The sequence below is a fragment of the Gamsiella multidivaricata genome, assembly GCF_025024155.1.
Source record: "Gamsiella multidivaricata strain RSA 2152 chromosome Unknown BC939scaffold_26, whole genome shotgun sequence".
Lineage (NCBI taxonomy): Eukaryota > Fungi > Mortierellomycota > Mortierellomycetes > Mortierellales > Mortierellaceae > Gamsiella > Gamsiella multidivaricata.
The window spans coordinates 250,038-276,419 of record NW_026251734.1 but is presented as its reverse complement, the minus strand read 5'-3'; the positions used below and the strand labels follow the sequence as shown (position 1 = coordinate 276,419).

Below are 26,382 nucleotides of genomic sequence, written 5' to 3'. Positions count from 1 at the left end.
TTTTTTTTTTTGGAGCCGATTCTTGTGATTGACATAAACGACGCAAGAGTGAACATGGAGTATGGAATTTGGATTGCTTTTTGCTCTAATGCCAGATGAGTAGGTTTATTGTCTCGTGGGATAGGATATGTTACAGATTGTCAAATGGACTTGACAAACGAAAAAAAAGGTGATAAAAAGTGAGAGAACACCAGAGGGCGTGCCTTTTTTTAACCGCGTCTTACACGAACGGCGTCCGCAAGATCCTGCAGCATCTTGACGGTGTCATCCCAGGAGACACAGGCATCGGTGATGCTCTGTCCGTAGACCAACCCTTCCCTTCCCTGAGGGCCCACATCCTGACGTCCCTCAACCAAATTCGACTCGATCATCAATCCGACGATCGACTTGTCGCCCGCGCGGATCTGGTTAGCCAAATCAGCAGAGACGAGAGTCTGGTTCCTGTGCTGCTTTCTTGAGTTACCATGGGAACAATCGACCATGATGACCTCAGGTAATTTGGCCTTGGCCAAACCAGTCTTGACCTTCTCGATATGCTCCTTTTCGTAATTGGGACCACCGTTTCCACCACGGAGGATCAGGTGGCAGAGCTCGTTACCCTTCGTGTTGGTGATGGCGGCGAGACCCTGCTTGGTGACGCCCAAGAAGTGATGGGGCTTTGCGGCGGCGCGGATGGCATCGACCGCGATCGTGATGTTCCCGTCAGTTCCGTTCTTGAATCCCAGGGGGAAGGAAACACCCGAGGCCAATTCACGATGCAATTGCGATTCCGTGGTCCGGGCACCGATGGCGCCCCAGGAGATCAAATCTGCGAGGAACTGTGGGGAGATGGTATCGAGAAGCTCACAGCCGACGGGGACGCCCATATTCGTCAGATCACAGAGGAGCGAGCGAGCGAGACGGAGACCCTTGTTGATCTGGAAGGTGTCGTTGATGTCGGGGTCGTTGATGAGTCCCTTCCAGCCAACAGTGGTTCGGGGCTTTTCAAAGTAGGCGCGCATGATGATCAACAGTTCCGACGAGAGCTCGTCCGCGACGGGTTTGAGGAGCTGGGCGTATTCGAGTGCGGCCTTGGGGTCGTGGATCGAGCATGGGCCGACGATGACGATGAGGCGGTCATCCTCTCCCCGGAGGATCTTGGCGGCCTGTTGACGGGCGAGCGAGACGACCTTGCGGGAAACTTTCGACTAAGAGTAAAGTAAAGAAAACGTTATGAAGGTAAGAATACGAACTTTTGATGAACCTGGGGGAGCATAAGAGGGACATGATTGATAATCTTTCCACATGTTGCGCTCCATGTGCTTGCTGTTACCATTGGGTGCTCCTCCTGGATGATCTGCGGGGGCAGGAGAGCGGAGTATCCGGAGACACGGAGGTCCTCCATGAATTCGGGGCTGATCTCTTCGTTTGAGTGCATCAGAGGGACGGGCGATTGGGGGCGTTCGGCGGTTGCTGTTGAGGGGGCCATCTTTGATTTTGTCCTGGGGTTTATATAGCCAAGCGAGGGATGTGTGAAGAGTACTTTAGACTGATATAAAGATGAGATTCCGATATTTGTTTATATGCTGTTGTTTGATAGATGGAAGAGGGGGGGTTGCTTTGGTCTGTTGTTTACGGAAGGTAGGGTATAGAAAAGAGGAGCAAAGGCAAAGCGGATGCAATTGAAGGTGGAGTTGCTAATGCAGAGTAGAGAGTAAAAGGGAGCTGTGAGATGGTCCCTGGATGGCGGCGGAGGGGGTATTTATACGTCTTATCGGTCTTTCGGTCCTTGGAGCGAAGACTCATAGAAAAAAATCGTTATCTCGTTTTTTCCGTTTGTAGTGTAGACTAGTCCAAGTATCCTGATCAAGTAAACTACGGACTTCACTTCAAGTACATGAACTGAAGAAACCTCTTCAATAAGGAAGAGCAACCAGTCCTGTGTACCTTTACCCCGTCCAATGCTGCTCACCGGTAACTGGCAACCGAGCAACCAACCAACTGCTCAATGAAAATGCTGGCGCACGATACGCTGGGCTAAGCTTCAGTTTTTGTGACAATTCCTATTAGGATAAAAGACGAATACACTTTATTCTCTATCTCTGTCTCGCCATGGACTTTTGATTAATCCGTCTTCCCTCATTGTTAACTTTCATGATCATGATCATGGTCGCCAAGTTGGAGCATCGTTATCATGATTGATCAGAAAAAAAAAATACCGAAGAAAGCATGTTCATTTTGTCTGTCTTTCTTCTCCGGATCAAACAAAGAGCCCCCGCTCTTGTTGTCTGCATCCATCTAAGACCGATAGATTGACTCGAGTCATCGACTTGGGCCTGAATAATCAACAAAAACGACTAGTTGTGCCATGCTGTAGTGCAAAGAAAAACTCAAAATCCAAATAGACAACCAAGCATGCGGACAAAAAATATGAATACAAACAGGGCGACACTTGTTTTCTCCGGTCGTACAATGAGTTATCTGCGTTCATTTCATATGAAGATCGGTGGTGAATCTGCTTGACTCATCACTTTTTTCTGACATGGCCCTACTGCAGGAATTTTTTTACTTTTACCTCCGCTCCACACTCCACGCTAATGTAGCAAAAAACAACAACAAAAAAACTCGTCGAGTCATCAAAGAACAACAAAACCATGGAACGGTGTCCGTGGAGTAGCAGTGGCATAGACAAAGTCTAACAGTGGGTCCATGTGCTTTTCTCTCTTCGCATCTTTTTCATTTTAACGACACATAATCAAGACCTATGGTCTTTTTTCCTTTTTTTTTTTTTTTATTTATTCCTGTCTGGTTCTGAGCGACGTTCTTCCCGTCGATCCCGTAGCTTTTTTTCATTCTCCGTCCATACTCTCCGTGAAGGGATCGCCATAGAACGTCAACTTTGTATGAGCGAACACTCTGCATGTTTATCATTCTTCACCAAATACACAAAATGCAAGGTCTAGAGATCCATGCCATGATAAGAGCACGTTTGTTAGACTACTACACGTTTGTTGATGCTGATTTGTTTAGTAAAAATTATTAGCGATCGATGAATGCCAGAAAGAGAGTTTTAGATTGAGATATAGATATAAAAAAATAATTAAATAAATCACCCTCCTCCCTACTGGGCCCTATAGCTGCTGCTTTTGCTGCTGTAACTTTTGTTGCTCCCTCAACTGCTGCTGGTGCTTAGCCTCAGATGCAGCCATCGCTGCTGCGGCCATCGCACGCACCTTTTCATCCCTAAGCCGATCCTTCTCTGCCCTCTCCTTCTCCAACCGCTCCTTGCCCAGCTGCATAATTCTCTCCTGCCCCTTCAATGACTCTCGCTCTCTTTCACGCTCACGCTCCCGAAGCAATTGCTGCTGTTGCTGATGCTGTGTGAATGCCTCAAATGACTGGAACTCGCTCAGATGACTACCACTGCTACTGCCACTCGCTCCACTCAGCTTGGGTGTCATCGGCAACAATGGACTCGAGAGCCCATGGAATCCATTCGCGCCTGATGATGATATGGAGGGTGTGCTTGGTGCTGATGCCGTGCTTGCTCCAGATGTTCCTGCGGCGGCGGCGGCTTCCTTGGCCAATTGCTGCTGCTTCAGTTTTTCTTCCCGCCGGCCGTCGAAATGCTTCTTGTACTTTGCAGTCTTGACGAGTTCATCCGCACCACTGGCGGCCAGCTCTTGGCACAACACACCACGGATATGGGCAAGTGCCTCGGGCGTGTCGTCCGCGCCCAGCCATACTTCCACGCGATCTCCTCTTGTACGACGCGCGAATACTATAATTTAAATTTAAAACAACGTTAATAAAGCGTTCCACACTCACACACACATACACATGTATATCACCGACAGATCTTCAAAGAAAGACAACGTACCGGCACCGGTTCCTTCGCCGTGATGGTCGAGAACGTCTCCTGCCATAAGAATCAAGACCGTCTCCCAGACGATATCCAGCAGAGCACGTGGTGGACAGAGTGTCAAGCGACCTCCGTACTTGTTCTTGGGGTCCTCCCACATCGGCTTGATACCCTTCTTGAACCAGTGCAGATTTTGGTTCACCTTCATAGTCGCAGGCCGAACACGCTCACGAACATATTTCCATGAAGTTGCGAACTGAGGCACCGTATGACATGAGAACAGCGGTGTGATTGCGCTCGAATATGCATCCTGCACGCCAGACTTATCCTTTGCGCGAGATGTGTCCGAAAAGAACAGAGTCCTAAAAAGAGTAGACATAGAAACAAAGAGAACGGTTTAACTCCTGCCATTGCGATTAGAATATTCTTCAAAGAACAAAAGATCGTTTCATACCATTCATCGGACAGCGGCATCTCGTCGGGATACTGTCTCGCTGCCAAGAACTGGCGAATGCGTTCCAGCTCCTCCAACTGAGCATCTCCTTTAGCCCAGTTCGGGAAGAATCCGTTCTGGATCATCGGTGTTGTCACCATCTGCAAGCGTCCATAATAATCGTCCTCGTCGTCACCATAGTCTCCGCCAGGAGTCATAGGGGTGCGCGGTGGGTGTTGGAGGGGTCGCATCGAGAAATAGTCTGACGGTCCATCGCGTGCACTCCTGGGTGAGAACATGGCCGGACCACTTTCGCTCAATGTCTGTAAGTTGTTGGTGGAACGCGTGCTCAATAGTCGGGCCGGACGAGGACCACGACGCTTCAAATCAGACTCGGTGCCGCTGCTGCCAAGCGGACTGCGGGGTGCGGAGGATACAGAAGGTGCAACAGGGTCCACTGGAGGATCTGCTGGATTCGAGTGTGAAAAAGCCCCGGGACTGGCAGGAACGACAACAGGTGCGGGCGCAGACAAGGATACAGGAGTAGTACCTGTGGCGGAGGGAGGTCCTGCGCTGGCAAACGTCATGTTGTGTGTTGGCACCCAAGAGGGCGTCTGAGGTACAGGCGGGACAGACTCGTTAGAGGATCCTTGGCTCGAGCTATTGTCGGCATGAGCACGGTTGCGCGACCTAGACCTGGATCGCGAGTGGGACCGAGTTCGTGTCTTCTTGGATTTATCGGCCGTACCTTCCTGCTGCTGCTGCTTATCGCCCTGCGAAGCCGACTCTGCCTGGTCGGTTTCATCTTTGTCCACATCCTCTGCCTGCGTGCCATCCAGACTCTTATCCACGTTATTCTTTCGACTTCTGGATCGGCGGCGACGGCTGGGCGTTGTTGGTGTCGTAGGGGATCCTGCAGCTGGTTTGCTGTTGTCCTCCGTGTTGTTGTTTCCGGTGAGGTTCAATGGAGGTGGCACAGCCTTTCGAGCGCGAACTGGTGAGATGATCTTGGAATCAGACGGTTCAGACGCGGGTGACACTCCTGCATTTTCCTTGTCCTGGGTTGGCGAAGGGCGACGCTGAGGGCGTGGGCTGTCAGCACCGATGGATTTACGATGACCGTTCGTAGGAGTGGCGCCGCTGCTTGTCTTGACATCGACTGTATCTCTCCTGTTGGGGGGTCGATATGGCTGTGATGCTGCGGGTGTGGCGACAACAGGAGGTGTCTTTGAGGCCTGATCTTCGTCCATTGTTATCATCGAAGCCCAGGATATGCGCTTGTCGACAACAGATGTACGCGTCCCAGATGCCGTAGTGTCTTCAACTGCAGATTCCTTTGTCATTTCAGAGACTGAGTCCTGATCGTGTTCATAAAGCTGAATATCGTCCACATTTCCAACCGGGAGTCGATGATCATAAACAGCGCTCTGAACCTGTCCAGGTAACTTGACAGTGATGGTAGATGAAGGATAAAGGACCGGGGTGTGACGGTAGGCGTGTTTACGCTTGCGTGCAAAGGGCGAGGCTGGTAACGAGGTGGGGCCAGCCGCACCTGGGAGTAACAGTCGGGGGGAGGTATAGGGCGAAGGGAGTTCATGTGGGATCGAATAGGCAAAGAACGGCGGCACGGCGACATTTGAGCGATCTCTGGTAGACCTGTTCAACATCGAGTTTGATCGCGTAGAAACAGAAGGGGAGAGAAGAGGCGAAGCGCAGGACTCCCGGAGCGGGGTTAAAGGCGCATTAGCGGTGTCCACCTTTAAGGAGTTCAGCTGGAGGACAAGACCCTGCCGAGGAGATTTCTCGCCCCTATGTTCCTCTGGCACAGTGGCCATTGATGTGGCCTCATTGGATGTCACTCCAGTAGACGATTCAGATCTTGCTGTTGTATCCGCGGTTGATATTGCAGAGGTATCCGTATTCGCGCTGTTGCTGGAAACGGCCGTGAGTGGCGGCAGGTCCAGTAGATCCGTCGAGACTGCCGCAATGGCCTGCTTCAGATCCTGGACGGTGACCGTGGACCCGTTTCGGCTGTGGGTGCGATAGTGGGTCTTGAGATGCTGCTGCTGGGCTATTGGTGGCGCAAGCGACCCATTGGCAAGGGGAACCGACAGCCGCTTGTTCTGTCCATCTGTGTTACCTATCACGCTGCCGATGTTAATGCTGCTGTCGTGGTTGGCGCTGTCGGGGGAGCAGAGGGTGAAGACCGTTGAGGATGGACCCTTGAAGGGCACGTCGGACTCGATCTGCAGTCGGTTGTGGCCATTGACAGCGTGTGGGGAAAGCGGCGTTTGAACGTGCTGTGGTTTTGGAAAGACGAAGTCTGGTCGCAGACCCTCGCCTTGACCGCGCGACATGCGCCTTGCCTGCATGGCAGCCTTAACAGCAGCAGAAGAGGTAGGGGCTGGAGCTGGAGTGGAAGGAGCACCGGCGGCAATGGAAACGGATATGGGTACAGCAGTGCTGGTAGAGTCCTGGCCGGGTGAGAAGGATGATGGGCTGCTGTCCTGTTCGTTGGAGGCAGACATTTGATCGGCAGAGGGAGAGAGAGAGTCTACTTGATGTGATGCGGAGTGATGCGATGTGCTTTTTACTTTATTTTATTTTTTTTCTGTGCGAGGGAAGAAGGATGGGCCCGATGGGGGAATGAAGAGGAAGGAGAATGAAAGTCGAGTGATGATGATGATGACGATGACGATGACGATGATGATGCGAGTGAATGCAGGGCGAAGATGACCATGGACAGAAGCGAGGAGGGAGGAGGAGGAAGGAGGAGGAAAAGAAAAAAAAAAAGAAGTGTGAGAATGGGAAAAAGAAGGATGGGATAGACTATGGAGTGGAAGTGGAGAAGGCTCTTCACGCCCTTCCCTCCGCTCTTTCTCTTTTCTCTTTTCTCTTCCTCTTTCTCTTTCTCGCTCACCCTCTCGCAGTCGTGTTTAAGCTCTCGCGCTCTCTCTCTCTCGCGCGCGCTCTTTGTTCTCTCCCTCTCTCTTTTTCTCTTTCTCTCTATGTCTTTCGCTCGCGGGAGGTGCAAGTGTGAGAAAGCAATTGGATCGCTCACTATTAAGGTTTATGATATGGGTTCATATCTGGCATGTGTATTGTAGTATTGTATAGACTACATGTATATGGCGGCTGCTGCTGCTGCTGCTTTTCCTGTCTTCAGAGGGCGGAAACGGCTCTTCCCCACTCTCGTTTCTTGCTTTGAATTACTCGCCCTCGTATTTGTGTTTTCATTTAATACGATGCACAGGACAAGAGGCCAAGAAGGAAGAATGCAGCATCGTGCAGCTGCTCAAACTAGTTCCAGCTTAGCAAGTCGGAAAGTGTTTTTTTTCAGTTCACTAGTCTCTGAAGTATCCATACATCACTCCATTCACTCACTCGCTCAGTCGGTACAGCAAGCAACGCGTCGCAACGAACGAGACTAGACCCCCAATATATTTTTTCCGCAAATTCGCATGTTGCATGTGTAATGAAATGTTGTCTTCATTTAAACCACGCGGGTACAGAGTGCGGCGGGCGCCCATGAGGATCCCAGAATGTGGTGCATCTCTAGTCTATCGATAAAAACCATTCCCCTATCTATCGTTCTATCTTATGCGTACCTTCTTCTTATCCTTTCCCTCATTCTTCTCTCCCAAACTGAAAAGAGCTCATGCTCACCATGTACCAGAACTGGAGGATAAAGAGATCTCGCTGAGAGCACATCACACCCGCATTTGCAGCAGAGAACTTTCCTCCTCCCTTTGAGGTAATATACATGCCAAATATGACATGTAACATGAAACAGGGCGCCCGAGCAATTGCTCGCCTCGCTCTTTCCAATCATTGATATCTGAAAAGAAAGTATTACCCAAACACCACACCTTGCAGCATCTGATCATAATCAATGTCGGCGCTACCGTACTGTTATCTTAGGGTGGGTGGAGCAGGAACAGTGAATCCATTGCTGATACCATTGCAGCCGAAAAGCTATTGAACATGCACGAGAGCAAAAAGAGCAGGAGCATCGGCCATATGCCATGCTGCAAAGAAGCGTTTTGCCGGCTGAGGGAAGCGGCGCCACGCGTGCGCATGCTTTTCTTTTTTTTTTTTTTTTTTTTTTTTTTTCATTTGACTGTCCACAACAACAAAACTACAGCTACAAGTACAGCGCTCCTTTACACTCATCTCTCACGCTCTCGCTCGCTCATTCGCTCTGTTCTTATTATTTTGGTAAAATAAAACAACCACAATTTGTAACCCTTTGTGATATGATGAAGGCATACCCACAAGTCAACACGGCGATTAAAGAATGCATAGTGTTGTTTTGGGTCGGTTTCGAGTGTTTTATCAAGCGCTTTCTTCCTAAAAATAACAGAAATGGAAATGGGTTGTTGTTTTTTGTTTGATGGCAAAATAGAGCGCCAAAGGGCTACTCGATTTGTTCTATGCCGACGTGGATGGCGCCTTTCCGATGACGAAAATAAGAAGCAAGGTTTGTTAGGACTACGGGTGAGACGTTGCAAGTTCTTTGTACGCGTCTTTTCTCTATGTTTGACATATCCTGCATGGAGTATCAAAGGCGGGGGGTGTCTTTATAAATAAAACAGCGCCACCAAATCGTACAGGCAGTATCAGGTCGCACACAGCACTGGTCTCCACACCAGGATGGAGTAATTGAGCAAAGACACGTTCCTGCTCCGCCCGAGAGGAAAAGGTAAAAAGGATGGGTAAATGCGAACCCTTCATCAACTGCTTCTGTTCGAATGGGTTCAGCTGGAGAAATTCGCGAACTGCATCGCAACTCCTTTGGTTACTAAGCTTCCGATCCACTGCCCGTTTTTTTTTTTTACATCTCTTACGGCCAACGGTCAAAAGTCTTTATATTTTCAACGAATGAGAATTCCGCCCTGAAAAAAATGAAAAAAAATTCCGTCGGGATGTCCGTGGGTTGCCCTTGTCTGTTCCCCTGGCTGAGCGAGTGTGAGAAAACTAAAAACTGAACCCAATCGGGTCCGAAGCTGCCGCTTCCTTCTCTCCCCGTACTGCTCTACAGTACTCGACATATCCACACTTTCTAGCCCTTCCAGCTCCTTCACCCCACTCCTCCCTCCGCCCGTAACTCCTCGCCTCCTTTCCGTCTCTCCCTCTCTCCTTCTTTCCTTTGTTTTGCACACCAACCGACAACCGTGTCACCATTAAAAAAAATCATATTTTCCCTCTTTATTTTTTCCCCTCTTCTCCTTCATTCCAAACACACTCGACAAGAAAACTGATCAACAAGGAATGCCGAAATCATACACAGGAAGCGTTGCAACGGTAATCATCAGGGTCCCCTCTACCATGCAAGCAAACCCGCACCCCCTACTGAACTGAACTGAACTGAACTGGACTCAACTGGACTGAATCAGCTCGAATCTCTCGAATCGCATCACTCAACTTGAGGATTACCAGCAAGCAAGCAGTGAGCGCAGTGAGCACGATGTCGTTATTGCGCAGAGGGCAATACTTCCTGGAGCTCTGGACAGACCAGGACCACAACCGATAGCCCTTGCGTATTCAACCCGTTGACTCATAACCGCGAATTGTCGGATTCTGCTACCATAGGACCAAGCACTGGCAGGATTCACAGGCGGCGCGGTCTCGACAATATGTCTTCATCCACTGGACCTCATCAAAACGCGCTTCCAAGGTACACACGCACATTTGTATACTGTACCTGGAGGAAAAAAAAAAAAAAAAAAAAAACGACAGGAACAAGCTCGTGGTTTTTAACGCTGGCTCTTTTCGTTACTTTCAACCCTTTTTTTTTTTTTTTTTCAAGTGAATGCATCCCAGGCAGCGCCGAGGATCGGAGGCACATTCCGCAGTTTTCAACAAATCTATAGGAGTGAGGGTTTCCGTCATGGACTCTATCGTGGACTGACACCCAATTTCGCCGGCGCTACCGTCTCCTGGGGCCTTTACTTTTATCTCTACGCAGGCATCAAGGCAAGGATGGCCGTCGATCCTACGACTGGACGTCTGGGACCCACACAACACATGACCGCCAGTATGCTCGGAGGCGCTCTTACCGCGCTCGTGACCAATCCCTTCTGGGTGATTAAAACCAGGATGTGCACCACCCAAAGAACCAGTCCAGGAGCATATCAGAGTTTGATCGGAGGGTTGGTTTCGCTCGTCAAGACGGAGGGCGTGCAAGGGGTATACCGTGGAATTGTACCGGCATTGTTTGGAACGAGTCACGGAGCGATTCAGTTTATGGCATATGAACAGCTGAAGTACTGGAGGCAGGAGGTAAAGAAGAAAAGGTGGGAGAAACAGTTTCTGGAGGAGGTCCGCGGCAAGAAGGGCGAACCGATCTCGGATTCGTCTGCAGGAATCTCCTCCGAAGGAAGAACGGGCGTGAGCATGGATCCAAAGACGTTCGAGAAGTTGAGAGAGACGAGGTTGTTGGAGCAGAAACAGGACTGGGAGACATTATCGACGGTTGAGTATTTGTGTATGGCGGCGACCTCGAAGGTTGCGGCGACGGTGGCGACGTATCCGTATCAGGTTCTGAGGTCGAGGTTGCAAATGATGAAGAGTCCCTCGACTGAGGTTGTTTATACGGGCGTCATGGACTGTATCCGCAAGATCAAGAGGTAAAGGCACCACAAAGAAGGCAGAAGACGCGCGATCTGGTTTTTGCTGACTATTGACGCCTGTAACCTTTCCCACAACAATCTGGTTGTTGCTGTTTGAATAGAGCGGAGGGAATTCTGGGCTTCTACAAGGGCGTGGCGCCGAATGTGATTCGAGTGCTTCCAGGAACATGCATCACCTTCCTCGTCTACGAGACTGTCAGTGCCTGGTGTCGCAACCATGCCCGGTACGGACTCGACGAGTGAAGAGTGTCGTGTCTCTTCAAGCAGTGGGGTTTTCATTCAGCATTATATTTTGTTGCTTTGTTTTATTCCCTGACCTGGCCGGTGTTATCGACTTTCATTTTTTTTGTACTTGATCAACATAGCATCCATATCTATTCATCTTTTCTTTTTCCTTGTTATCATAGACCGCATCGTTTTCTCCTCTCATTTGGTTTTTGCTTTCCTTGTTTGTTTTTTCCTCTGATGATCCAGCTCTGACATTATGATATTACAGCGATTTGTATTTTCTGATGCCTCCAATAAAGGAACGATAATGACATCCCGAGACCAACACATCCAAAAAAATACTTCCCATCACTTTTTCTGCTCGCAACAAACGCATGCTTTAATCCGGCTCTGTCGATAATAATATACAAGTGTGATGTCTTTAATCAGATGGGGAAGGGGAGAGGTTCTATGATTGCTTCCATTCATGAAAGGCTCCGACGGCGCCCGCCAATCCGGCGTTCCAGTTCCACTGTCCTGCCTGCTTGAATTTCCGCCAAAGGGACTTTTCTCGTCTCTGGCGTCTGGATGTCTCCTCGAGCGCGTTCATCACCTGCAGGAACTCCTATCCGTGTCCCAATTAAAAGAAGCAGCAAAGAAAAAGAAATAAAATAAAAGAAAGAAAGAAAGGAGAAGCAAACAGCCGTTAGGTGCACGTTGTTTCCCGGTTGGAACTGAGAACAGCCCAGAATAAAAAGCATGGTGTCGAGACAGTCGTGTATCGATCCGAACAAGCCTAGTCCAGTTTCTGATCTGCGCGGTAATCCTTGCTCGTCCTCATAATACTCTGTTGCTCCTCTTGCTGGTGTTGTTGCCGCTAGAGTATCGCGTCAAACTCAGTAGATCCTGTCGCTGTCCTGATAACGCAAACTGAACCGCCCGCCCATCCCGCCTCTCGCTTCCAAAATACTGGCACATTTGTTGTTGTTTTTACCTCATCGCGAATAAACAGTGGAAGACCGTACTCGATCGTCCTCCGAAACCGTTGCAAAGAGTGATCCAGTGCCCGAGCGTCCCTTCGAAGCTGATCCGACACTAGCGAATAGGCCGTCAGCGAACTCAGTACCCCGCCGGTGAATCCCAAAAACGACTGGGAGACTGGGACGACCGTCATGTCATGGATGTTGGGGTGATCAGTCGAGAATCGAGAGTCGGGAGAGAAGAGTTGATGTTCCTGACGGTGTGTTGAAGGAGGGATGTGTGTGTGTGTGTGTGTGTGAGAGAGGGAGAAATTTATCCCTTGCTTCGACGACATAAATTTTTTGATTCATGAAGCCGCCATGGGGTACTGTGAGTTTAGACTCGCAGGTATTGGGAGTTGGCGGCCGGCAGAGCCGTTATGTAGAAGCGCCATGTTATGAGATCCTATATCGCCCTGATTCGCGTAGCAGCTGCATTCAGATTCCGTGCAAACAAAATATCTTGCTTCGGGCTTTGATCATGCGGTCATCCTTGCCTGAAAGCCACACACTTTGTGGAGACGAGGTGTTCATCCCAAGATACTACGATATATTCCAGGCTGCTGGCCCAGAGGGCACACTAACAGTTGGAAATATGACCCTCTCTGGTGTTTGACTGAAGTTTAGTCCACTGTGAGGCGTCAATTGTACCGTTCTCCGTGACGATCGGACGACGGCGTTTCGCGGTTTCCACTGCAGACTGATGCGACATTGTTGGTGAGTACAGGCTCGCTCGTCATACCTTGAGTGCCTCCGCTGCATTTTCCTATTGAGGATCAATCGCACAAACCGAGGCTGTTATGGTTTCGCCAGTCCACGCCGACCAGAACCGCTGCGTCTTCGTAGTCCTTCCCCATGACCTCAAAAATCCGAGAATGGATATAGCCTACTTATAATGCACACCAATGCTTTTAATTTAATGTAATTCACAATGGTCTAGATTCAGGAACAAGCTATACGTCAGGCCTAAAGGATAGCAGCGAAGTGGTTCCTAAAATGAAGGAAGCGCGATAGCATATGGAACGAGCCATGTTCACTATATATGCTGCAGTACCATGTTCGAGTCGCTCGATGCGAACAAAGATCATTGCTCGCATGTTCAAGCTAGCAGACGATCAGCAGGCTTTTATCTCAGGCAGTAAAGTCTCGAAAGAAAGCAACCGTTCCTAAAATTCGGTCCTACACAAGCATCAAAAACGTAAAGGTATGGGACACCGCGTTTGAACACAGCACGCGTGGCTTAGGCATCTCAGGCATCATTTCAGCATACTTCAGATGAAGAGCTGTTGATCCTCGTGAAGTTCAATCAATTTTGAGTCTCATCTCAAGTTCGATCGCCCAAAGTCGATTAACCTGGCTGGGATATGTCGCGTCAATTAATCCTGAAGATATCATATTCTTTCGCCGCCTCGCTTCCTCTTTACAATTGCTAGCATCGCTGAACTGGCACAAGAACGTCAACCACAATAACACGGCACGCAAGTCAGACAAAAAAAAAGTGATTCAATTTATTATGCGTGTCCATGCTGTAGCAAGTCCACTCCCTATCTGAACAGGGGATCGGGCGGTCGGTTGAGATGTATGGGCGTGCTGGTCATAAAAACAAAGGGGAAAATATCCGTGTGCAGTGGATAGTCTTTACTCCAAGGCCATCTCCTTCTTGATCTGGGCAATAGCGAGACCCTATAAGGATTCATTAAAGAAAAGAAACACCAATGTTAGTTACTGCCAATATGCTTGAATATACAAAGTGACAATCTTGGAAGAAGCTATAGCTTACAGGGTTAAGACCCTTGGGGCAAGTCTTGGCGCAGTCTGGAGAAAAGAAAAGCAGTTGAGGGGGTAATGGATTAGTATAGTTATTCAAAATGAAGGACCGTCATCTGTAGCGACCACGCTTCCTGTAGCGTACTCATGATAGTGTGGCAGCGATAGAGAGAGAAAGGGTTCTGGAGAGCCTGGCGACGCTCGGGTCCGAACTGATCTCTGCTGTCGATCATCCAGCGGTAGGCCTGCATCAAGACAGCGGGTCCGAGATACTGATCCGAGTTCCACCAGTACGAGGGGCAAGATGTCGAGCAGCAAGCGCAGAGAATACACTCGTAAAGACCATCCAACTTCTTGCGGTCCTCAATTGACTGCAAGTTCTCCCGCTCGAGCTCGGGGGTCTTCTGCTTCAAGAAGGGTTCGATCGACTTGTATTGAGCGTAGAACTCGGTCAAATCGGGAATGAGATCCTTGACAACATAGGCTAGATGAGACACAAATAGTGGACACAAAAGGTCTTAGTACGAACATAAACCATAGCATCAATTGACACTTAAGGTGATATTTGAGCACATACTGTGAGGCAAGGGGTAGATCTTGGTGGGCTTGGCATCGACGTCGATCTTGCAAATGCAGGCGAGGGTGTTGCGACCACCAATGTTCATAGCGCAGGAACCACAGATACCCTCACGGCAGGAGCGACGGAAGGTCAAGGTGGGGTCCATCTCATTCTTGATCTTGATCAAAGCATCGAGGACCATGGGTCCGCAGCTGTTCATATCGACTTCATACGTCTGCAGCTTGGGCTTCTCCGCAGGCTTGTCAGGGTTCTATTGTCCCATCGCATATCCATGGTTATAGTTGGAACAAAGTCGTGTGAGCTCGGAAAATTCACATAGCACCAACGAAGCGAACATAAAATAATTTTATCTCGGAGTCCTGCACCGAAAGCGGCAAGGGCCTGAGAATCAAATCGCGCTTCGGAAAAAAAAAAAAAGAAAAGAAAAGGAATCATGAGCAACAGGCAACACACATACCCAGCGGTAGATCTGGAAGGTCTTAGTCTTCTTGACGGGGGCTTCGGTCGCGAAAGAGCGCGCGACAGCGACAGGAGCCTATAGTGCGGGAAATAGCGAATAGAGTGTTAGTAGCCGTGTTCGGATGTCCTGAAACGACTCCCATGACGTGTGCAACCGGAACGTGAAAAAGGGAACCGACTCGCTGGCTTTTAAGCGAGGCTGATTAGGTTTGTGGAAAAGAGTGCTGTGGAGCTGTAGATGTCAAGGTGATGACTGGAGAAAGTGCTGAAGGCGATGAAGACGAAGCGGGAGGGGAAGGTGTGAATTACCGAGGGGAGGTTGTATTTCAACACGGGGCGCGTGAGACCGAGGACGGACTGCTTGGCAAGAGAGAAGGACATGGTTGTGGTAAGCGTGTTGGAGATGCAGAGGGAGTGGAGAAGTGGCGAGAGAGGAGGTGATTCCCGGAAGGCGATCAGACGAGGAGGGATGGGGATGACGAGAAAAGAAGAAAAGAAAGAGGGGGGAGAAAGAGGGGATGGTCAAAAGAAGGAATTGATGGAGAAGAGAGGAGTGAGAAGAGGGGGCGAGCAGAGGGTTTGTTTACGGTGTGTCTCCGACGGCTCCGCTCCGAAAATATCACATGACACGGACTCATCTACGCAGAAGAGGAGAAATCGCGTTCAAAGTTCGGAGCTAACACTCTTATTTTGGACACAAAAAAGCCAGGGCAGCACGAAAGATAATTAGACGCATCGTGTCTATTCAGTACCATGTTGTACAGTTACAATTCTAACAATATATTTTAGCGCGATAGGTCTAACCGAATGGTAGTATAGCATTATAATTCCATATAAAAAGAAGTGAGGTTGCTTGCAAGGCTCTTTTTGGGTTCCTGACCACTATAAGCGAGCGAGTCGCCGAGATTGCCACTACGTTACTGGCTGTTACTGGGTCCACCGCCGATGTTTGGAAGGGTTTCGAGTAGCTTATCGATACCAGAATCGCGCTTCTTCAAAAGTTGGTTGACATCAGATCCACTACCACCGACGATCGGAAGGTTTTCGAGTAAGCTACCGACACCAGAATCACGCTTCTTCAAAAGTTGGCTGACATCAGATCCACTACCATCGACGATCGGAAGGTTTTCGAGTAAGCTACCGACACCAGAATCGCGCTTCTTCAAAAGTTGGTTGACATCAGATCCACTACCATCGACGATCGGAAGGTTTTCGAGTAAGCTACCGACACCAGAATCACGCTTCTTCAAAAGTTGGTTGACATCAGATCCACTACCATCGACGATCGGAAGGTTTTCGAGCAGGTTACCGACACCAGAATCACGCTTCTTCAAAAGTTGGTTGACATCAGATCCACTACCACCGACGATCGGAAGGTTTTCGAGTAAGCTACCGACACCAGAATCACGCTTCTTCAAAAGTTGGCTGACATCAGATCCACTACCATCGACGATCGGAAGGTTTTCGAGTAAGCTACCGACACCAGAATCGCGCTTCTTCAAAAGTTGGTTGACATCAGATCCACTACCATCGACGATCGGAAGGTTTTCGAGTAAGCTACCGACACCAGAATCACGCTTCTTCAAAAGTTGGTTGACATCAGATCCACTACCATCGACGATCGGAAGGTTTTCGAGCAGGTTACCGACACCAGAATCACGCTTCTTCAAAAGTTGGTTGACATCAGATCCACTACCACCGACGATCGGAAGGTTTTCGAGTAAGCTACCGACACCAGAATCACGCTTCTTCAAAAGTTGGTTGACATCAGATCCACTACCACCGACGATCGGAAGGTTTTCGAGCAGGTTACCGACACCAGAATCACGCTTCTTCAAAAGTTGGCTGACATCAGATCCACTACCATCGACGATCGGAAGGTTTTCGAGCAGGTTACCGACACCAGAATCACGCTTCTTCAAAAGTTGGCTGACATCAGATCCACTACCATCGACGATCGGAAGGTTTTCGAGTAAGCTACCGACACCAGAATCACGCTTCTTCAAAAGTTGGTTGACATCAGATCCACTACCACCGACGATCGGAAGGTTTTCGAGCAGGTTACCGACACCAGAATCACGCTTCTTCAAAAGTTGGCTGACATCAGATCCACTACCATCGACGATCGGAAGGTTTTCGAGCAGGTTACCGACACCAGAATCACGCTTCTTCAAAAGTTGGTTGACATCAGATCCACTACCATCGACGATCGGAAGGTTTTCGAGCAGGTTACCGACACCAGAATCACGCTTCTTCAAAAGTTGGTTGACATCAGATCCACTACCATCGACGATCGGAAGGTTTTCGAGCAGGTTACCGACACCAGAATCACGCTTCTTCAAAAGTTGATTGACATCAGATCCACTACCATCGACGATCGGAAGGTTTTTGAGCAGGTTTTCAACGTTACTAACGTCTCGCTTGACAACAAATTCTTCCATATCGTATCCAGGCCTGGAAGAGGCCCCAGAAGCGACGTTGGCGTCCTTGGACCCAAGGGAAGTGGCCTTGCTCGCGCCGGGAATAATGCCCTTCATTCCATCCAGGAGACCACGCTGGACAAAACGGTTACGGGCATAGAGCTGGCCACGCTGATGAGAAGCGCAGGCAATGGCGGCCACGGTGGACAATATGATGACGGATGAGATCTTCATCGGGAGGTGTAAAAGTGAGGGGATGCAAATAATAAGAGATGCGGGTTATTCTGATGAAAAAGAAGAAAAAAATCATGCCTCGAAGAGGATGGCGCCAGCTTTATATATCTTTTCCTTAAAACATTGCTTCTCCTTGTTGCTCATGGCCTCCTGTCTCCGAGCTGCAATCTTACGAGCGGCAGACCTTTAGCCTTGAGCTCACGGAGTGAATCAAGACATGCTTATTCATGTCTCCTTTATTTTGGTCGCCCCCTGTAGAGAGTCCCTTGGGAGCAGCTTAGTACAACATGCGAAGGACACGGGGTCACTGCAGTGCTGCCGTTAGCAGGAGCAGAAGACAGGCCTATTTTGACATCAATGGTCCTTGGTTCGTATGCCTCTGGACGTTAGGGTCGGTCATCATGTTTGCCACAAGCAAGCAGAGATCTCTAAGGAGCCCCGAAAGCAGCCAGTCTGGGCTCTATATCCTAAAACCACACCCCCCCCCCCCCCCCCCCCTGAGGACACTAAAGATCTGAGCACTGCATGTCTCGATACAATGTTTCGGCCGTAGGCGACGTGTTTTCGAACCACAACCACACACAAGAGACGCGTTGCACAGACACCCGCAGATCTGATATTCCCCAGTCACCCACAGACGCGTTCCTCCTTATGATTCACAGGATACCCAACCACATCCACTAATCCACTGGGCCCCACTTATCTCCTACTTCACTCCATTCCCACGCGAACAAAAAAAGGGGGAGGAGAGGGATCGCCATCATGCTTCTCCAATCCGTCTACGCATCAACAAGACCCTCCGCACGATGGACCTCATCTCTCTACCGCCCATCCTCGCCATGGACCCATCCCACAGCTCAGAGGATCAACAAACTCTTCCCCACCTCAGCACAGACAGCAGCCCAGGGCCACTTCCTCTCCACCCAGCCACCACCGTCGTCCAGCAATAGCAGCTATGGCACCCCTACTTCGCTGAACATCAGGCAGCGCAAGTCCGGGACCTGGCTGCCCAGGTGGCAAACGGTGACACTCTCCCGGGATAAGAACTCGACTTCAGGCACGCTTCAAACCTCGTTAGATGGGAGTCAGCCAAAAAACGTCCCTCCAAATGAGGATATCGACGCCACCAAGTACCTGCTCTCTCCCCAGACGGCCTTTGCGGTGTTCTTACCCAAGGGATACCCAGAATCAGTAACATCCAACTACTGGCCGTTTGCAAAGTGGCAGTTTGTACATAATGTCGCGGGATCTGTAACAGCAGGTAAACCCTCAAGGACAAGATCTCGATTCTTTTATATCAATAAGGCCAAACCACCCAAAGGAATGGCTTTTGATCTGTGATGGTGCTTTCGATTTTTTTCATGGCCATCCTCTATAGTCATATCCACACAGTCGCTGTTGTTCGCGATGGGGCTTGGAGCAGGATCAATACCAATGGCTGCCGCGCTGAACTGGATCATCAAGGATGGACTGGGCCAGTTGGGTGGTGTCGTGTATGCATCGTTCGTCAGCGACAAGTTTGACTCGGAGCCAAAGCGTTTTCGGTTCCAGGCCACAGTGGCCATGCAGGGCGCAAACGTTCTGGAGCTGTTAACACCGCTCTGGCCCGGATACTTTCTGATCATTGCGTCAATTTCGAACATCGGTACGGAGCTGACAATCCACAAAGAGTTATGTCCGATGGCCTGAGCAGTACCATGGAGCAGATCAACTAATTACGTGCAAGCATCGAAATTTCGATAGGCAAGAATATGGCATGGCTGGCGAGTTCTGCAACACGGGCACAGATGAACAAGACCTTTGCTCTTCGAGACAAGTATGGACTGATTCTTTTTGGCAAGCTGTGCACCAGATTTGGGATAAAGGCCTCGAAGACTGATTTATCTTTGTTAAATAGCTTGGGTGACATTACAGGAAAATCAGGATCGCAAACAACCGCCGCAGGACTTGTTGGTAAGAACAAGGAAGAACTGGATCTGCAAACGGAATAGTCGCTATTGCATTGTAGGGTGAAGCAAGGTTCTAACACTTTTGTTTTTGGTTGATAGGGACCGGCTTGGGAGTTGTGATTGCGGCGCTGATGAACTATGTGGCGGAAGATCCAACAGTCCTGCCTCTTATCCCTATGTGCCTAACTTTCCTGCCGTTTTCAATCTTCAACATCTATTCCAACTACCGATCCTGTTATTATGTCACTACGCCATCTCTTAATGTCCCACGCGCAGAGACCGTATTCAACGGCGTTCTGGAGAATCTGGCTCTGGAAAAGAAGCGCGACAGCATAGAAAATTCCACGGTGACACCTCTTCTGCAGCAATTGGAGCGTCTGATCCCGATTCCGATGGAAGTTGCGCACAAAGAGGTCTTTGTCTCGCCTTACATATCGCCATTCAGTATCGACATCGATATTGAACCGGTTGTCAGTCGATTTGCTCGAAAGGGTCATGGAACCGAACCATTGGATCGCGCGTTCCGACAGACGGACTTTGTGCAAAGGGAACAATACTATATTATGGTGGATGAATCTGTCTTCAAGGCAAAGAGAGGAGGGCTTTGCGGTGGTAAGGTGGTTATCTGGTTCGATAAGAAGGCCAAGGGACACGATTTGATCCAAGGATTCTACCACGCATGTGCAACAAGGGCGATCCTGGCACGGAGAAGGGACGAGATTGGTGCTGTGTCCTTGGATGGGAATGAGTGGAATGAGGCAGTGACCATGGCGCACAGACAGGCAATAGAGACTGTGCCTCAATTGATAGATGTGATGAACCAAAAAGGGTGGGACACCGCCAGCCTGTTCCTGACAGACGGTGATCGCAATCGTATTCAAATAGAATGATCAGTGTCCGTAAATAAAGAGCACACGTTGGAAGCAGATATGAAATATCAAATATGAAACGAAAAGAAGAATGACGAAGAGATACTGGATGGGTCCAGGGGACGCAGCAGCATGCATTACAATGGCTATAAGAGTAGGTGGGCTCCTTTCATAATTCCTTGTTTCGGCTGAAGGAGAGTCGATTCTTTTACTCCTAGTGTGTGCTTTCTTATTCTTCCGAGGCACCCCCTGTGTTAGGATAGTCCAAAAGATGGACAGCAATATTGTTTTCGTCAAGGCGAATACATCGCAACCAGTTTCAAGATGCCGATGTTCTTTATCCGTTCAACAAGCCTCTCTTTCGTGCCATCCATCCTCTAGAGACCCTGCCAGTGCTATTTCCATTTGTGTCTGGACTCTTGAACCGCTCTTTGTGTCGCGTTGGACAAAGAAACAAATAAATAAAAACAAACAACCACCCAGTTTATTTTTAGTGCTCAATCCAATCTCCATAATTGCAGTTCGCCATTGCCGTTGCCAGCTCAGTTTAATACACCTCATCTGTACCTGTACCGCCCCCTGGTCTACTGTGCCGCCGCCGTGCTGTACGCCCTGAGGTTGTAATCAAGTAATTATGCTTGCACTCTGGGCGTAAACCAAAGCCCGTTCCTTTGTTCCCTTTCCCCTTTTTGCCGCACTGCACAGGGCTGTACTCGGCGTGCTCCCCACAGCCATTTCATTTTTGATGTTCTTGTTTCATTTATCATTCCTTTATTTCACTTCATCACACTTCTTTGTTCCATCGCCATCAAGCATCACCCCACTTCATCTTCATCACCAGCCCAGGCACTTTTGCCGCCAAAATAAAAAAATAAAAAAAAAAAGCAGAAAAGACGAATAGTTGAGATTGAGCAGGAAAAGCGCTGAAAACAATGTTCTCATCCTCCAGCTCACATTCGTCCTCGAGGACATCCTCGCACGGCTTCCTAGATCCCTCCGGCCTCGACTTTGATCAGCCCTCGACCACCACGGCCAGCAATATCCCAACCATCCACGAGGCAGACGAGGAAGAGGAGGCCGACTATGTCCACGTTCACCCCAGTCATCGTTCTGCGACTTCGGCCACCACATCGCCGTATCCATATTCTGAAAAGCAGGGTTCATATTCATATCAGGAACATGGGCAGGGACACCAGGCCGTACCGATTTACGAGGACTCAACTGTATCACATTCATCTATACCATTGGATCCATATCTTGCTTCTACACCGCCTTCGCGATCCTTAACCTCCTCGCCCTCACTCACCTCCTCGCCTTACAACTCGCCGCATCAATTGCCGCCACAGCAGCAACCGCCGGCGCGGTACCAGTATCCACGAACGCGATCAGGCCAGTTCAGCGCAGCTGGATCATCTTCAGGACTGCCCCTGTACGCCTCACGTACCCAGCGAATGCGGAACGGCCACAGCTCTTCTTTGGATCAAAGTGGGAAACCGATCTTTCGCGGCCCACCACCGCGCATCAGCTCAATGGGCGCAGGGGACTTTAGCAGCAGCGAAAGCGACTCAGGCGATGATGACGGCGAGGGATACTTTGTTGGCGGTCGCGGACTCGGAGGTGGGATGAGCAAACGATTTGCGACATTCAGGAGTCGGCGCGGCAAAGCTTGGTATCGGACGCGGGAAGCACAAATTGTCCTAGCGATCTGTGTAGTCTCGCTCATTGTCAGGCTGTGGCATATCGGATACCCGACCTCGGTCGTGTAAGTTCTCTTTTTTTCAATTGATCTCTGGAAGTATTAGGGAACATACGATGCTCCAAAGCGCGCACTGACATTCCGCTTTTTTTTTTTCTTTTTTTTTTCTGGTATTCTGTGATCGATCTGATTGTGATTATGCAAAAATCGATAACAACATGAATTAGATTCGACGAGGTCCATTTTGGTGGGTTCGCTTCCAAATATATCAAGGGTCGGTTCTTTATGGACGTGCATCCGCCATTGGCAAAGATGTTGATTGCGTTGGTAGGGTGGCTCTTTGGACTGGATCCCAGCTTTGACTTTAAGGAGATCGGACTGTAAGGCACAGAGGAGTTTGCGAGTGCAAACGCAATTGACCTGGATATGAACTAGATGAGAGAGCAAGGATATTTAACCATGGGGGGTTTTTTTTTGCTCTTTTGTAGGGACTATCTCGGACCAAAGGTGCCGTATGTGGCTATGAGGATGTTCTGTGGTCTCATGGGCGTCGCAGTAGTGCCTATGGCATTCTACACGGTCAAGAACTCGGGTCATTCATTACACGCGTCAATCCTGGCCGCTGTGCTTGTACTTTTTGGTGAGTCGTTCGTGCGTGCATTCTGAAACTGGAGCGCAGGAGCAATCAAAGAACGAGAGCTAACGCATACAATACGGTGAACCACCTAACTTTCTTGCACCGATAGAGAATGCGATCGTCACACAAAGTCGTCTTATCTTGCTGGACTCGGCATTGATCTTCTTTACGGCCTTCACTGTGCTGGCATGGACCAACTTTCACAACCAACGAAAATATCCATTCTCGGATGAGTGGCTCATCTGGCTATTTCTCACAGGATTGGGACTGGGGCTGGCATGTAGTGTCAAATGGGTCGGACTCTTTATTATCGCCACCATTGGTACTTCTACTATCAACCAACTTTGGCTGTTGTGGGGCGATCTAAGAGTCACTCCTCGGGTGTGGTTGGATCATTTCGCCGCTCGTGCGTTCTGCTTGATCCTGGTCCCAACAGTGGTGTACATGTTCATGTTCGAGATTCATTTCCTGGCGCTGGCATCCTCAGGAGACGGCGATGGTTTTATGAGCGCACCATTCCAGATGACCTTGGGCTATTCTCTGCAGGATTCGCCATTACGTATGTATTGAAACTGACAGGATTCGGTGCTACGCTGTTACATGTTTGAGATTGCAGTTATTAACTACGCCTCGGCTTGATTTTTTTTTTTTTTTTTATGTAGCTGTTGCATACGGAGCAACTGTCTCGATCCGCCACCTGGGCACTCAAGGCGGATATCTCCACTCTCATTCTTCCAATTATGAGACAGGGAGCAAACGTAGGTGATATACACCATGTCGAACAAACCTGATGATTTTCAACGCTGCGGACGAAACTAACGACTTGAGCAACTTGCAATCCTTCTATTAGAACAACAAATTACGCTGTATCCACACAAGGACAGTAACAACGACTGGATCATTCAAAAGAGAGACGGAACAGTTCCCGACGCACTCGAATTTCTAAAGAACGGCGATTATATCCGACTCATGCACGTCCCGACCTCCAAACGCCTGCATTCGCATGACCAAAAGCCGCCAATGACTGAGACCGAAAACCACTTTGAGGTCAGCGGATATGGCGACCCGGGCTTCGCAGGAGATTCGAACGATGAGTGGCGAGTTGAGATTGTGGACTATGAGGGCAAAGACAAGACTGCGGGCGAGAAAATGCACACTTTGCGGTCGAAGTTCAAGTTGGTCCATGCCAATATGTACTGCGATCTATTCTCGCATAAGGTCAAGCTGCCAAAGTGGGGATTTGAACAGCAAGAGGTGACATGCATGAGAAGTGCAGTTCTTGCCAAGACCACTTGGATGATCGAAACGAATTCCTACAGCGGCTGTAAGTTCCTGCCAGCCTGCAGACACCATGTTTGTGGTTTCTTTGTTGCTGTCTGCAACAAAATATTCAACTAACGCTATACATTTTTGTTGGTAAATAGATCCGAAAGATGTGCCTATGGTGAATTATAAGAAACCAGGATTCTTTGGCAAGTTTTGGGAGCTGAACAAGGTCATGTGGACTACCAATGCAGGCCTGACGGACTCGCATCCATATGACTCTCGGCCCTCTTCGTGGATCTGGCTGAGGCGCGGTATCAGCTTCTGGGGCAAGGAGCAGAAGCATATTTACCTCATCGGAAACTGGTTCACATGGTACCTATCCACGTTCTCTATCGTCCTCTATGCGGCCATCAGGGTTCTCTTGGTCCTCCGCGATAAGCGGGGTTATCGTGATAATTTCAAAGGTAAATGCTGTGAAAGCAAGCGGGGGATTTTTTTTTCTTTTTTATGAATATGAAGGTTGCTCTCGGCTTTGTGCTAAGTTCGATCTGTCTTTTAATCTTTCTTTTATCTTTTTTTTTTTTTCTTTTTCACTGACTTAGGTCTTCGCGACTACTACGAACTCTCAGGCGGCTTCTTCTTTATGGCATGGTGCTACCATTACCTGCCCTTCTTCCTCATGGGCCGCCAGCTCTTCCTGCACCACTACCTGCCAGCACTCTACTTTGCAATCCTTCTTCTCTGCGTCACCTTCGATCTGGGCTGCCGCTTCATCCCCAACCGATATCGGCTGGCGGCTCTGTTCATCGTCTCCCTGACCGCAATCATGGTCTTCCGTGCACGAGCTGCATTGGCCTATGGATCTGAATGGACGAGATCACAGTGCGAGACGTCGAAACTGCTCAAGACCTGGGATTATGATTGTTACCAGTATCCGGAGACCTATTCACAGTACCATCCGTACACGAACACGAATGATGCGAATGTGGTAAATCGGGCAATTGAACCCCTGTTGTCATCAGACAAGCCGCATGATTTTTTGGAGGGGTTATTGCCTCGCCATCCTTTGACGGAGGAAGAGAAGAATCAGAAGGAATCGACGGGAGACAGTGTAAAGAAGGTGGATGATGGAGGACATGCTTCAGGAAATCAGGAGAAGAAGAAGGATGAGAATGCGGAGCAAATTGTGGAAGAGAAGGTCGGAGAGGATGGGGATGATGAAGATGATGAGGTGCCTGAAGGAAACCTGAAGATTGAGGAAGATGAAGAGCAGGACGAAGAGGTAGTGGGCGAGGACGAGGCAGGCGACGATGTCGAGCTCGTTGCCGGTGTAGTTGATCCATGATGATAGAGAGAGAAATCATCTCGATAGGCCTGTCTGTTGTGTCCATCAAGGGGAAAAAAAATAAAACAGAGAAAGCAGGCATACGCTTACAGTTTTCTACATTGATATGTTCTACGGCCCAAGGAACTCCGTGGGCGAGGATAAACGCGTCTCAGAGTACAATTTTGCTGTGCAACTTTTTTTCTTTTTTTAGTGTCCGACTGCGCATAGGCAGGTATCACTGGCATCACATAAATACGTTTGTTAATATCGACATGGGCCTTGCCATATGACTTATGAAAATACAGGCGGCAGACTACCGTATCGTTGAGGGCTTTTGGAGCCCTTTGGCCTCAATTATGCGCATCTAGCAGCAACAAGCGCGTCATGTCATTAAAATTTTACGTATCCAGCTGATTTTTTTTATGGGTAGTTTTAAAAGGACAAGTACTTGCTCGAACTTGCATGTATCTATGTGCAGTATCAAGCTCATTGATGTCACCTGCAAGTTAAAAGAACGATGCACCTTGCGCAGGACGATATAGGTCCCGGATCAGTGATATGAAGCTCCTGCATTCGGGTTCCCCGGTCTAGTTACAAGGAGTAAGGTTCAAGATGTTCAGAAACGAGAAGAACAGCCTCGCAAAAGTCTCATATCCACAGTAATACTAAAGTCATCTCCTGCATGCATGCTAAAGAACCGGATCTTAGTCAGAAATTCCCCTCTTGCTCATCTCCTTAATCTTGTGCTTCATGACAGTATAGAGCTCATGAATAAGATCAACATCAGCTTGTCTCTGGCAATAAAGTCAAGCTTTCTGACTTATTGGGCGTCTTCTTTCGTTCGTAGACCGCTAGGTGGGCTGGGGGTTTGAAATATATTTGCTGAGGACAACTAGTCAATGCATGCTCTTGGCCCTGCATTCTAGACTGGAGTTCAAACTCGACGAAGGATCCCTCCAACAAAAGACAACTTGGCGAACTTCAAAATTGAGGCGTAGGCTCTCGTCCGCGTTGACTACGTCAAGCGTCTCCAACTGGCTTCTACA

General features: G+C 49.1%; 8 protein-coding genes across 8 annotated transcripts; 3 read left to right on the top strand and 5 right to left on the bottom strand.

The window, feature by feature from the left end:
* Window positions 1–209: 209 nt before the first annotated feature.
* BC939DRAFT_396266 (uncharacterized protein) lies at window positions 210–1,417 on the bottom strand (the record flags this gene model as incomplete). Its single annotated transcript, XM_051552280.1, has 2 exons — window positions 210–1,187; window positions 1,313–1,417. The coding sequence occupies 2 exons, from the start codon at window positions 1,415–1,417 to the stop codon at window positions 210–212; spliced, it is 1,083 nt and encodes a 360-aa protein (XP_051413119.1).
* Window positions 1,418–3,110: 1,693 nt separating this feature from the next.
* BC939DRAFT_502425 (uncharacterized protein) lies at window positions 3,111–6,802 on the bottom strand (the record flags this gene model as incomplete). Its single annotated transcript, XM_051560281.1, has 3 exons — window positions 3,111–3,760; window positions 3,860–4,203; window positions 4,296–6,802. 3 exons carry the CDS (start codon window positions 6,800–6,802, stop codon window positions 3,111–3,113), a joined length of 3,501 nt encoding a protein of 1,166 aa, XP_051413118.1.
* A 2,433-nt stretch (window positions 6,803–9,235) lies between these two features.
* BC939DRAFT_448979 (mitochondrial FAD carrier protein) lies at window positions 9,236–11,449 on the top strand. The gene is made up of 4 exons (XM_051555314.1): window positions 9,236–9,578; window positions 9,867–9,951; window positions 10,084–10,903; window positions 11,008–11,449. The coding sequence occupies exons 1-4, from the start codon at window positions 9,546–9,548 to the stop codon at window positions 11,147–11,149; spliced, it is 1,080 nt and encodes a 359-aa protein (XP_051413117.1). The 5' UTR covers window positions 9,236–9,545; the 3' UTR covers window positions 11,150–11,449.
* A 36-nt stretch (window positions 11,450–11,485) lies between these two features.
* Window positions 11,486–12,458, bottom strand: BC939DRAFT_448974 (uncharacterized protein). The gene is made up of 2 exons (XM_051555313.1): window positions 12,108–12,458; window positions 11,486–11,738 (listed from the first exon to the last, which is right to left on the bottom strand). Exons 1-2 carry the CDS (start codon window positions 12,426–12,428, stop codon window positions 11,583–11,585), a joined length of 477 nt encoding a protein of 158 aa, XP_051413116.1. The 5' UTR covers window positions 12,429–12,458; the 3' UTR covers window positions 11,486–11,582.
* A 1,312-nt stretch (window positions 12,459–13,770) lies between these two features.
* BC939DRAFT_396239 (iron-sulfur subunit of succinate dehydrogenase) lies at window positions 13,771–15,319 on the bottom strand (the record flags this gene model as incomplete). The annotated part of the gene is made up of 6 exons (XM_051552276.1): window positions 13,771–13,815; window positions 13,913–13,947; window positions 14,045–14,383; window positions 14,477–14,729; window positions 14,937–15,014; window positions 15,248–15,319. The coding sequence occupies 6 exons, from the start codon at window positions 15,317–15,319 to the stop codon at window positions 13,771–13,773; spliced, it is 822 nt and encodes a 273-aa protein (XP_051413115.1).
* Window positions 15,320–15,855: 536 nt separating this feature from the next.
* Window positions 15,856–17,592, bottom strand: BC939DRAFT_476410 (uncharacterized protein; the record flags this gene model as incomplete). The annotated part of the gene is made up of 1 exon (XM_051558590.1): window positions 15,856–17,592. One exon carries the CDS (start codon window positions 17,590–17,592, stop codon window positions 15,856–15,858), a length of 1,737 nt encoding a protein of 578 aa, XP_051413114.1.
* Window positions 17,593–18,354: 762 nt separating this feature from the next.
* Window positions 18,355–20,431, top strand: BC939DRAFT_502420 (vitamin B6 photo-protection and homoeostasis-domain-containing protein; the record flags this gene model as incomplete). Its single annotated transcript, XM_051560280.1, has 5 exons — window positions 18,355–18,853; window positions 18,971–19,237; window positions 19,336–19,408; window positions 19,490–19,545; window positions 19,641–20,431. 5 exons carry the CDS (start codon window positions 18,355–18,357, stop codon window positions 20,429–20,431), a joined length of 1,686 nt encoding a protein of 561 aa, XP_051413113.1.
* Window positions 20,432–22,032: 1,601 nt separating this feature from the next.
* Window positions 22,033–25,354, top strand: BC939DRAFT_396180 (glycosyltransferase family 39 protein; the record flags this gene model as incomplete). Its single annotated transcript, XM_051552272.1, has 8 exons — window positions 22,033–22,172; window positions 22,334–22,486; window positions 22,595–22,746; window positions 22,853–23,302; window positions 23,406–23,501; window positions 23,594–24,067; window positions 24,168–24,473; window positions 24,612–25,354. 8 exons carry the CDS (start codon window positions 22,033–22,035, stop codon window positions 25,352–25,354), a joined length of 2,514 nt encoding a protein of 837 aa, XP_051413112.1.
* Window positions 25,355–26,382: the final 1,028 nt, after the last annotated feature.